Source organism: Protopterus annectens, chromosome 6.part0 (genome assembly GCF_019279795.1).
Source record: "Protopterus annectens isolate FY-2018-M chromosome 6.part0, PAN1.0, whole genome shotgun sequence".
NCBI classification, from domain to species: domain Eukaryota; kingdom Metazoa; phylum Chordata; order Ceratodontiformes; family Protopteridae; genus Protopterus; species Protopterus annectens.
The window spans coordinates 917,117,281-917,130,671 of record NC_056737.1 but is presented as its reverse complement, the minus strand read 5'-3'; the positions used below and the strand labels follow the sequence as shown (position 1 = coordinate 917,130,671).

The 13,391-nt window shown below is 37.8% G+C and overlaps 1 protein-coding gene across 1 annotated transcript in view; it reads right to left on the bottom strand.

Annotated features, from left to right (window-relative positions):
* EML1 (EMAP like 1) overlaps positions 1–11,395 on the bottom strand; it is a 1,110,860-nt gene extending 1,099,465 nt beyond the window's left edge. Inside the window, exon 1 of the mRNA XM_044073595.1 lies at positions 10,220–11,395. Within this exon, the coding sequence (XP_043929530.1) occupies positions 10,220–10,286 (67 nt within the window). The 5' untranslated portion in view covers positions 10,287–11,395. The remainder of the gene's footprint in view (positions 1–10,219) is intronic.
* Positions 11,396–13,391: the final 1,996 nt, after the last annotated feature.

Below are 13,391 nucleotides of genomic sequence, written 5' to 3'. Positions count from 1 at the left end.
GTCTGATAATATAGTCTTGATTACTGTGTACATTTGTTTTAAATGAAATCCATGTGATAACACAGAAGTAAATAAGACATATTACCGTACAGCTAAATTAATAACAGATAAAGTTTTACCACAAAAAAACGCAGGGCAATAAGTGAAAGGAAGGAAAGAAATCAAATGCCATCATGGAAGTATCTAACAGAGAATGCTATGAAGCCCGTGAAAGGAAGGAAAGAAATCAAATGCCATCATGGAAGTATCTAACAGAGAATGCTATGAAGCCCATTGAACATGTAGGAAAGAGAAATGCAGGTTCTGTAAAACAGAACTGGAAATAGATGCACAACTTGTTTCTGGGTGTGATTCAGTATACAGACCCTCTGCCATTAGTGTAAGGCATAATGAAAAAATGCTACTTTTGTCTTTTCATGGACTACATCAGTTCCTCTTGCATCTATTTTTATGAATTGCTACACCCAATAACTACAGTGTCTTACATATAGAGACAAGGTAATAAAATGTAAGGATTTGTAAGCAGAAACGATAGAAATGTGAAAGGATACCCAGACAGTTCCAATAGTAATAGGGCAATGGGTATCAAAGAATTAATAGTCGTATTTAGATACAATACCAACACATGTAATTCCATGTGAATTGCAGAGGTAGTCAATTCTGGGTACATTGCAGGTGCGAATAGCACTTTTGGCCAACATCAAAGATTGAAACACCAATTTCACAAACTTTAATCATACTTTGACTTAGAAATGGCATCCATTCCCAGTCATGGTATTAGAAAACCAATAGACTTGGAGACATTGAAACTGAGAAAAATCTGGTCCGACTATACATGCCTCTTGGTACAATCATCATCACAATGGTCCAGGTGGTTGGCCATTTCACTTTTTCACCTTATCCATTACAAATGGGCAATACTTTAGATTCTGCATAGCAAGTCCTAGAATCTAAACAAAGGGATCTAAGGCTAACAGGAATGGTGGATGGGTCAACAAATGTAACTTTACTGAGAAGTCTGTGAAATCTGAGCCTAACAAACAGTAAAAAAAAAAAAAAAAAAAAAAAATCACATTTAAGAGTGACATCTGTAACTAAAAAAATGATACCAGCAAGTACGTTGTCTGCTTATAACAAGGCAAGTCTGCTCTGAATAATATTGGAGATGGGTACACGTGCTTCTTCCCAGAATTTGGTTCAGTATAGAAATGACACTGTGTTAATTTTTTGAATGTTGTATGCACTCATCTTACCAAGATGCATGTGCACTTCTCCACACAGACTAAGAATTTATTCTCATTAAAGGTTCTAGTAAAGAAGCAAGATGCTACAGGTGAAGTGTGAGTAAGACTGCTATGGTTAATGCTGGGAAATTGTTTTTTTCTTACTCCAGTAAACCACTAGTTTTGGACTTTTTTGTATGTCTAAGATCTCCTACAAGAAATCAACCTAGGCACAGGATAGTCGGCTGAAAACTATTTGGCTAAGTACAGAAAGTTTGCCAAGACAAGATAATCAGATGCAGTTTTCTGTAGGAAGTACAAAGCTCTCCACTCGGCCCATGGAGGGACCATTCCCCTACTTAATCTCAACAGCTTCAAAGGTACTCCACCACAGAGAAATGGAGAAATCCCCTACAAAAAGTTTTCCAATCCATCATCTTCAGTTAGCCAACAGCACAAGTCATCTGTGGGACATACAACCAAATATTCTGCAAAACACACAGTGTTTAAGATGGAAGTTAGCCAACTGACAAAGATAAAAGATGAGGTCTCTTTCACAAAGCTTTTAAATTTGTCTGCTAGCTGTTGAAAACAATGTTTTAAATATATGATGTTATACTAAACATTTAAATTCTGCTGACTTTTATAACACATTAGCAAAATGTTTGCTAATAGAAGTCAATGATGGTCTTCCTACAAATGTTTCCTCCATATACAAGGAAATTATGTAAATAGCTAGGATAATGTCCCATTTTTTAGCATAACACATCACATGTTGCTAGAGACAAAGTATTTTTATGACTATTTGCAATTAATTGATGTTCTCTACTAGAAAATTGCAAATTATTATGATTAAAAATAAATAGGAGAACTGTACACAATGAGTAATGTATAGCCTCAGTGCATAAGTGTGCATTGAGCTACAGAATGGATGTTTATTAACTTATTCTAAAAGGTCAGATAATGACTGAAGTGTAAAAACAAACACTATGAAAACCTCCTCAATACCTAATCATCAGCAACTACAAACAGTAAGCTCTGTATTAAATGATCCAACTATAACCTATGTTCCTAAATCTGACACTCTTATTCTGTGCAAACTGGATAACGGAGTTGATATTTGCAAGTACGAGGGACACAGGATTACTATAATAAAGGCTAGGGAAAGTTACAAAATCAAATACACACACACACAATATACACGCATTCACATAAATAAAACTCAGTGACAGAAAACTAACCCCAAACTGACAAAAGCTGCTACCTACCAAACCACTGAAGTGAAAGGCCTTAGATAGCAATGAGTTAGGTATACAGAGCACCAAGCCAAAGCTGGAATCACTTTTCTGGCCTTTAAATATTCTAGTTTTCCCTGTATGCAAACGAACATAATCATTTGGAAGAAAGCACAATACATTCTATTCAAAAGCACTTTATGAAAATATGTATAGCAAGACTATCTTCTGAACTGGGTTTGAAGTGCTGTTAAGATCTTAAAACATTTAAATATGCTAGAAATAAACTTTACAAAACCACTACCCATCATCTCAGTAAGCAATACACTAATTATTGCTAGAATCTGACATATTTAAGCATCCCAGAATAAATATACAAATCTCACTATTCACTGCCTTGGAAAACGGTTGCCATAAAAAATGAGACATATTTATATGCAGTTATAAGAACAGGTCAAGTCTTCTTAGAAAGACAAAGAAAGAGAATACGTTTCTTATTTAATTCATTGTAGTAACTAAAAACAATAAAAGACTCAGTGAAAAAAGTAAATAAATGAGCTGTTGGTCCAAAGCATAAGCAACAATTTACCCTTCTGAAGAGGAAACTACTACAAACACAATGAAATTAATTCAACAGAGAATAAAAAATATATATATCTAGTACAGATTCTCAGAGATGATGGGCTCTCACATCTCTTTAAGTACTAACAATCACAGACTTACAGGCCAACAATTCCGCAACATTAAAAAATAAAATAGGTTTTGAAAATGCTAAAATCAAGGCCACTGAAGATATCATAGTGGGCAAGAGTCACAAAAACACAGTGCTTAGCCACAAGGAGCAGATACTGCTAAACACAGCCTCAAATGACAAGTCACATTTCAGAAAACCAGTAGTTAGCATAAGCGACAAGCAACTTTGCACAAGCTGTTTATGCTTACTTGTCCCACCGGCCCAATGTGCAAGACAGAAAAAAACATGTAGGTAATGCTAAAGGGCTGGTCAGCTAGCCTTGTGACTCAGCATTCCACATCAAAAGCTCTTGCACAAAGCAGCCCTTTTGGCGCACTAAATTTTTTACACAGTGTGGCTACTGTCTTCAGCTAGCAGTCCTGCAGAGTTCCAGTGAATATCACTTTTTTTACCTGCTGAAATTATGAAAACCTTGCAAAATCATATGCAATTCTTCCTTCAAAGCACATCACCACAGTGTCTGGTTGTTTTCAATGATGAAATGCGAAGTACTCCAGGGCTGTGCTAAACTGTCTTGTGGGTTAGCACAGCAAACCTAATTACTCATGAAGACTTCTTTATAAAATCACATTTTAGGCAGCCTGGTGAAGATGCATATGGAGCTAAATGGCACCATTTATAAATCTCACTCATAGCACCCAAAAGATTTGAACTCTCAAGTTTCCACCAAGCTCAAAACAGAAAAAACAATTTAGGAGAGGACTTTGTCAATATAAATGTGTCTAAATTGTGCAGCCATGGTTTACACATAAAACACAAAGTTGAAGAAATGCCTTCCATTATAAAGCATAAAATGGAAGTTTAAAAAATGAACATTTTAATGAAGTTTGTCTTTTAAGCACAAACCCACTAAATTTGACAAACTGTATAACAGCATTAGTTATATTGCATTAATATTTTAGACACCCTGACGTGAATAGTGAAGCCGAGAGCTGTAACATTACACCATAAATGAGACAGACTTCTATTTGTTAAAGCAACCTTATCACATGCATTTGCTGTATTCACCTAGAAGTTAATATTTGTAGTGGTGCTTTGCATATTGGTAGAACCAGCAATGCAAAGGAAACCAAAACAAAGTATGAACTGTACAATATACAAATGAGAGCTTCATATTAAAAATGTTCATCCTTATGCTTAGATCAAAGTATCATCCTAGCCTTAACTGATGCATTTAACCCAAGACAGCAACCAGTAAACCAGAACACAATGGATAGAAGATATCTCCTCTCTCATTCACTTGGCTTAAATGCTACTTGCATCACTTGCACACCATAGTATACAGAAGACTAATTTTATAAAACAGTAATGACCATAACCACCTATAAACTAGCTGCAAGAAAAGAAAAACCTAAACCACAAGGTTGTATTCCTTAATTTGGTTATGCAATACATACGACTGGTGAATTCAGCAAATGAATCATTTACCTACATTTCTACCTGCATTATGCATCTGTTTATTTCCCCGACACCCTATTTATTTCATAAGGCCTATAATCACCAGTCTTCAAATGACACAAAGGAGAAATAAACACATTCAACTAGCTAGAAAAGAAACAATGCCCAGAAAAGAATGCATATGACATGATAAAACACCTGCAGAAAGACAGTTGTTTTCAAAGACCATGCATCTGTCTCCACACTGGAACCTTAAAATCATCTTTTCACAATGCTTGAGATTTTCTGAACCTTCGCTTCAATAAGAAAAAAGTTTTTTCTTTGGCCATCTGAATCTAAGTTGCAGTATATGCTTTACAGTAAAAACAGCTTCAGCACAAATGTAAATATCAAAGTCTGTGAACACTTTTTTTTATATAACAATGAAACTATATGGCTTGCCACCAACATGATGATTTCATCAAATCTGAACAATCTACAAAAAGCTATTTCAGATTTATTATTATGAGGCCTCAAATAAATAAAGTTACACATAATGTTATAAGGATGAAACAAAGAAGAATTTCCATTCTAAGGACACAAGAGAAATATGAGGAGTCAGAAATGCAACTTCCTGCCATCACTATAACAATCCCCTGCTGCATAAACAAATTATCTAAGAATAGAGCAATTACAAAATAAATTCTGCACACTAACAGAAAAACTTCACATGCCAGCTGCGTTAGCCATGTTAATGCTCTTCAAGCTTAATATTACCTTAACTCCCTATGCACGAATTGTTTCCCTCCAGCAAAGTGATAAATCATGAGTAAAGGCTTTTGTGACAGTCTAGTGGTAAACTTAACTGCTTAGTAATACCAGTCTGTTATAAATAGTAATTATTTTTAAGTTAGATGCTTACCAGGAAGAGTGGGAGACTAAGGACATTCATTTTTACATGCTCTTTACATCAGGAGTTATGAAGATATCTGCATACAAAAAATTGGAAAGTTGTAGGGGAGGGGTAAATTATGCTGGTAGGAATGTGAAAGTTTTGGAAAAGGATAACCTTTACTTTTACCAAGGATGTCAATATTTAATAAATTCATCATTGAGAAATGACAGCACAAGTGTTCTAATTTAAAAAAAACCCTGCTTCAAAAAGAATGAAGACTTCTTTACATAGTTGCACATAAAAATCAGCAGGCCAGGGTCATTCATTGGGTAGGAATGGGAGGCATGTTAGCAAGAAAATGTGGAACAACTACAGTATACGCATCTGCCTTTGAATATTTATATTCTGAGTAACACCAGACAAAGTCAGTTTTCTGACTAAGCAGGAAAATATTTCAGACTACTTGGCCACACTACTCATCACAAGTTTAGGTGGTAGGTAGAGAGGTCATACATTTAGAATATTAGTTTTTTTCTACATTGTTATCCAATACAAATCAATGGAGTGCTAAATGAGTTAATTCTGATAGGCAGAGTTACGTAAGCATAGGACTGCAAACTATTTTTTTTTAAATCAGGGAAGAAGATAAAATCAAACAGTCTAACTAAAATTGGGCCCTCACATTTTTCTACAGGAGCTAGCATTACTGAACTTGCAACATACAAGATGTGCACTGACCTGTACAATACCAGGTTTACAAAATAAAGAAAAAAAAGCAACATTGACTGCTTAAAAAGCAGTATTGAGATGATGGGCCCCAAGTATCTGGAGTAAAGCCTTATTGACCTAGTCAGTGACCTACAAGTAGTTCTTGCATTTACTGGTCAAACACAGCATGGAAACATGACGGCCTAGGTTTCTGTATGTAATGGAATACAAGATCAATGCCAGTTTTCTCTTGCAGGTTGAAAAGTACACAATAGCTGAAGTTCATTACTAGTATTTCAGCATTTAAATGCAACGGTCAAAATGTTTAAGTAAACAGGTCAATTATTCCGCAGTTAATGTTCTTCTGTCAGTATGCTTTGACCAATAACCAGATAATTAAATGGCAAGCTAAAAGCAGTTACTGAACGTATGCTTCGTCAAAATTAAAGCTATTGTAACATAGAAGCTACATTCCTTGCTGTGAAGGGATTTCTACTGGAAACCTTTTAACATAATGATGAAATGCTCAAGTAAAGCCTTGATATCAAGTATATTCCATACTGCTGAGCACGGAACCTGCACCAAAAGTTACAGTTCTACTTTTCATCATTCATATTTTCTATGTGATGGAGTTGGATTTAGTAAAAAAGCAAAACTGCTTATACACACAAGTTGATAAATGTGTGACTGCAATACAGCAAAAAAAAAAAAAATCACATCACCTCTGTGTTTGCAGGCTTCTTTAGTGGACCACTAGGATACTTGTTTGCTTTTGACCTCACTGTTATTCACAGCACTTGTGCTATCTCACCGTAAAATGAAATGTACCTGCCTTTATTATACTTTTCCCATCATCATTCATTAAACTTTGTGAAACAATTGTAGACAGAAATGGTACATTCATGCAATACAGAACAAGTTCAACTAAGCAGTGTGTGTGAACCACACAGTATGAAACTTCACATAACCTGCTTCTGTTGTAACGTACAGAAAATACTGGTTACTGCCATCTTACTCAAAATGAATCTGAAACTAGAAATAGTTATGGAATACTTGAGGGGAATGATGTGGAAGATGTGCTATGTGTTAAATGCTTCTTTACATGTGCCAATAGCAAATCCATTTAAGTGACTTGTTTTGAGAGAGAGAGACAGAGAGAGACAGAGAGAGAGAGAGAGAGAGAGAGACAGAGAGAGACAGAGAGAGACAGAGAGAGAGATACCCTGGGTCACTGTAGGAAGGCTACTTAAAGACACAGCCTGTGTTGTACTACCAGGGCAAATAATATTCTCATAGCTACTTTACGTTAACCCCTCCTGGGATCAAGGTAAGTGGAAGGATTTGCATGCAGTGCTAAACTCCAGGGAACAGTAAAGGAGTCAAAACAAAACAATGAAAAACTAACCCCCAAAATAATTGTTTCTTTAAAAGAAAAATAGAACCTCGTGTAGAAAAGAAAAATGGGTATGCATCATCCATTGACCTTTGTCTGCTGTTGGTGGTCACCAAAAATCACCTGGTGGACAAGTGATTCATACAACCTGTTCCTGCACTGCTTGAAAAGACTGCATGAAGACAGCACACTACCTGCAAGACAAATAAGCTGGTCAGGGCAATACCAGTTAAGTGGCAGGCAGGAGACAGATCAGTATTGCAGAGTGAAGAGCTTGCCAAGCCATCAGATTGTTGCCATTCAGCCTCTGCTACTAAAGAACATGAATTAGTGAAGGTCACCTGCACACCTAGTGAAAACACACCCCTTCCCCCACAAGGCAAAGCCTACTAAAAGCAGATCCCAGGATAAATCCAGGAGAGGCTGGGAAAAAAATCATCACTGAACTCTGCTGGGAATGCTTTGGGATACCACAGAGTAAGTTGAGGATTTTTGCTATACCTAGGAAAACTTGTTTGCTTTGCTCTTCATGCTGTTACCATGAGACTAACCAGGACAAGTCATTAATATAATCTGTGTTTAGCATGTGTCGCCAAGAGCTACAAAAGTCTTAAACCCTTGAAAAATGGGCAAAACATACAGCATGGCAGTTACTGATCTGTTCAATAAGCCAAAAAAGTGATGCTGTGGTTCTGTTTATATACCATCACATTCCCATGCAACTATAAAATAAAAAACTCATTTTCATTTCCAAGCGACCAAATCAGGTACTTGGCCCCTAGTATCAAAACACACACACACTGTCAGTTAAAGCACCTCAATCAAAATTAATCTTAAAACTGTCATGGTGGCTGTATTGGACCCTAGTGAGAATTGTTCTAGCCGTTTATAAACTGTTGCAACCCATGTGAAACCCAGAACTTATGGCACTGCAGTTTTTCAGTGTTTTCAATGTCTGCTTCACTCAACAGCCTGACATCGGTTTAATATGACCATAGAGAAAGCAAACTAAACACATGGAACAGATACTTTTATTAGAATAAAAGTGAATTATGTTGATGCAATATTAAGTCTGGATGCAACTATTTAAAATAGGTTGGAGACTGTTGAGAAGTATGACAAAACTGTTTAATATTACTAATAGGTACTGACAAGTTCATACTAGGCTAACTGCCCTTCTGGGCAGTTTTTTGCCTAGGCAATTATCCCATGTGAGAATCAAACACTACGCCTTGTGTTTGTAAGGCAAACACCTTAACCATTATGCCAACTTCACAACAAACATATTAAAAAAACAGAAACAGTAGGGATGCCCATTGGTCCTTATATTTATATGCACTGACTGAGTGCTAAGATATCAAAACCATGAACTTCAACTTGTTTTAGAAATGTTTTAAAACACACAACGTTATTATTTGGTACTCCAATAGGTCAACAGTAATTATTTAAGATAATATTTAATTACAATTTCTGTTATGAACCAATTTTGTTTTCAGATACACAACACTACAAGGCAGTGTACAAAACACATAGAAACAATGTGTAAAGTTACCCAGATTAACATCCTTAAATTTCTAGTAAGAAACATAAAAAACTAAATGAGCAAAAAGAATGCGTTCTGTGATCAGGCAGTAGTCTTTATTCACAGCTACAAGAGCCCCTTAAAGCACTATAGAATTTAATTTGCTGTAGCTACACAACTAGAAAACAAATCCAAGTCTCTTATAACAGTAAAAGAAAGAACTAATAATATTTTGTCCATTTGGTTAACCGTAAGCACCACTCAGAGCCTTAAAATAAAAATATGCAAATAGACCATGGCCCTTTTAAAATCATCTGTGCAGTATGGAAATATTCTTAACTACCACACTTCCTCTCAATAATTTATGGCATTGCATCCATGATATTATCTTGCCTCATGGACATTCTTCAGGCATGAGCACTGCACTGAATAAAGATCATAAAATCTGAATCCTGCGAACAACTTTTGCCCCCTCCTGTCTCTCTTTTCAGGCACGCTGCCCACTGCCTTGGCAGAACACCGGCTGTAGTGTCCAAGCAGGTAACCAAAACAAGCTTCACAGAGCTGGCCATCTTCGCATATAGTGACACATAACGAAATAACAACAAATGTGAGCCAGGGGTTACAGCAAATACCGAGCACGGTAAAACCAGGAGGGGGCAAATACCTAAATAAAACACTAAAATGGCAACGCATTCGAGATCAAGCTGTTTGAAAACCTCCAGACATTTTGGACCACAATATTTGCATACCACTCTCCACCCAAAATATAATTCTGCATTTTCAGAATTTGCATTATCACTACGTAGCCTCTACTATTTGATAGCAGAACATCAAGAACAACTACAACAGTCCCCACGGTAAAGAGAATGGTACGGTAGACAGTCTCAACACTGTAGGGTCCGGACTCTAAACTTCTTCGAAACCTCTTTCTTGGACAATTCCTTAAATTATTTTGTCAGGAAAGGGTGTGCTAACTGAGTTTACTCGTTTCACAGAACAGTATCTGTATAGTTAAAGAGAGAAAGACAACAAGAAGGGAAAGACAACCATGCCCTCTGAACATATTTTTGTAAGTGAAACAAAAAAAAAAATAAGTGAATCCATTTTACCATTACAAAACTGGAGTAGCGATGAAGTATCATAGAGGCTGTTATAGCTAGAAAACCCGTCCTCCATTCTGAGGCGGATACTGCCTGCCGCCGGTGTCCCTTCTGTTATAAGAGGCGCACTATAGCCGCCGCCGCCCCTCCAGCACCCCGTTACTAGTTTTCTCTCAGCCGCCACTCCCGGAGCACTCCTCCATTCACCAGACAATTTTTGGGGGCTGGCCTGCCCGTGTCAGACTCGGTTACCATGACAACATATCCACTCCTGATTCTCTCATGTGGACACAGGTCCCCAGTGCAAAAACAGAAAAATAAAGGCTTTTGTTTGACAAGCTTTTTTTTCACGTCCTCCCGCTTCTGGACGGGGAGTTTGTTATTGTTGGAACATTTATTCTTCTATTTCACAAAGTAAGAAGGTTACAGGAGTTCTTCCGTGAGTCCCACTCATGCTGAAAGAGCTTGCAAAGACTCCCCTCTCCAGTTCCTGCCCGACAGTAATCCAAGACCAGTAAAAAGAGGACTGGAGTCCTTTCAAAATGCTGTCAATAGAGTCACGGCCAATAACCTCCCAGCAGCTGGGGACCACCTGACACGAGAAGGCTGCTCATCGGGGCATGAGACGCAGTACTGGGGAGATAGAGGAAGTCTAGAAAGCAGGATATTTTGGAATGGTTTTATTTTATCTTATTGGATACAATATGGAGTAGGAAAGCCCTGGGAGCAGCCATTTCTGATCATCTCTTAGTATTCCTCTTGTCAGAGCAGTAAGCCTTACCAGCTTATAAGAGTGTCAGGGAACAGGAAAAGTCCATATGGAAAAGTCGCTGCTAACTTTGAAAATAAAAGGAGCTGAAGACCGTGAATGATTTCCTTTTCATATGTAAAGGCCAACGTCAAGCAGCCTGAATCACGTTATATGCAGCAGCTAATCTAATAAAAATGCTGTTTCTGTGTGCATAAATATGTTTATTTCTTAAGGATTAAACTGCTCTTTTTTAAATTTAAACTTCGTTTCTCTGGAATTTAAGCACTGAAATATAGCGTCGCGTTTGTGTGGGAAAGCTAACAGTGTATGTATTAATTTCTTAGGACGAGCCACTCCCATTGTCAAAAGTTGAGAACCTGAACATGCTACATACTCACAAATTCTTTTACATGAGCAAGTTTCCTGAAATGTGGCAGTTCCACTTTGCAGTAAGATTGCCACCTTTTCAAATGCCTAATGTGGGACTTTTTTTTTTTTTTTTTTGTAGAAAAGTGAAATTTTGCAGCACAAAACACACCTACGGTCAGTGCAAAGAGCAGAACTTCACTGTTTTGCAAAAACAAAAGCTTATTCTTGCAGTATTTAAGTTGCCTATTCTATATCTTGTAACATTTAACCATTTCAGAGACAACGTAACTGTTTTATGCAGCTATTAAAGAAAACTTGAGAAATAATTTTTGTTCTAAAATCTCAGAACATTTGTCACTTTTATTTTTTTTCACAGGACACAACTGCTCAAAGAGAGACTGTCCCTCGCAAAAAGGGACAGGTGGAAACCCTACTTGGCAGATATGCAAACAGCTCCTTTGTGTATGATTGTGTGTGTGCTTTTTATATCTATGGTGTGGTTATATACATGTATATAGTCTATGTGTGTGTCTATATATATATATATATATATATATATATATATATCCAGACACGCATATACATATGTGTGTGCATATATATATATATATATATATATATATATATATATATATATATATATAGTTTCATAGTATAGTACTAGGCTATCTGCCCTGGGGCATTTGTAAGCCTAGCCATAGTGATGTGGCTTTTGCCACCCCATGAAATGGCACAAAAATGTACAGAATAAATCTAGAATACTGTGCCTCTGTCTAGTAGTGACACAATGAAGGTCCCCTTATATAATAGAATTAGTTTACTGTGCCCCTGTCTAGCAGTGACACAGATGTGACCCCTGGGGTAAACTTACGATCTCCCATCCACTCATCAAGATTTCTCTTGAAGAGAGTCAGTGAGGGGCTCTGCCTAATCTGAGCTGGGATCCTGTTCAAGCATAGGAAGCCTCTGGGTTATGAATCTATCCCTCCAGCATGTCCTATTCATACTTGTGCCGAGGTTTAAGTCTTTAGCTCTCGTGGTCCTGATGGATTTGGATTTTTGAGGTGGAGCATGTCCATCAGATCCTGATTGGACATGGCCTTGTCGTCAGGCAGAGATCACCTCTGAGCAGGCGGTATGCTACTGAATAGAGCTGAAGTTTCTTTAGTCTGGCAGAATAAGACATATGTTGGAGACCCTTGATCCTTTTGGTGAGGTACTTTTGTGGTCTCTCCAACTGTTGCAAGTGCCGGGTGAGGTACATACCAAACGGGGCATTGTACTCAATCATGGGTCTGATGAGGGAGGAATATAGGGGTACAATGACATCCTTGGATCTGGATGTGAAACCCTTCATGATGAGGCGTGCAAGGTAGAATGTTTTTCTAACCACTTTGGCAACGTGGGTGTCAAATGAGAGGTCACTGTCTACTTGGGTCCCTAGGTCTCTGATTACTTTTTCCGTACTCAGTGGGTTGCTGTCTGTGATAATTTGTGGGTACTTTGTTTTTTCCAAAAGGGATGACTATACATTTTTTGGCATTTAGTTTAAGGCCGTGACTACGGCACCAGTTGTCCGTTTCAGTGGGGCCTTTTTGTAGGATGTGTGTATCTGCTGGTGTATCGACTATGGCGCCTAGTTTGCAGTCATCTGCGAACTTTGTCAGCCACAGCCCTCCCATGTTTGCTTTAACATCTGAGAAATAAATGCCGAACAAGAGGGGTCCCAGGACAGATCCCTGTGGGACACCACTTGTGACTGGCTTTGAGTCTGACATTGCTCCAGCGATTTTAACTTTATGGGTTCTGTCCTTTAGCCAGTTTGCAACCCATCTAGTGACATAAGGGTTTACTTTTAAGCTGTTTAGCTTATCTCTGATGCCTGAGTGGGGTATTGTGTGAAGGCCTTAGCCAAGTCCAGGTATGCTGTATGGACTGCTTTGCCCTCATCAATGGCTCTAGTGACTGTTTCAAAAAGTCAACCAGGTTTAAAAGGCAGGATCTGCCCTTTACAAAGCCGAACTGGGTGGGGTCAAGCGTCTGTAGGTCCCCTATGTCTCC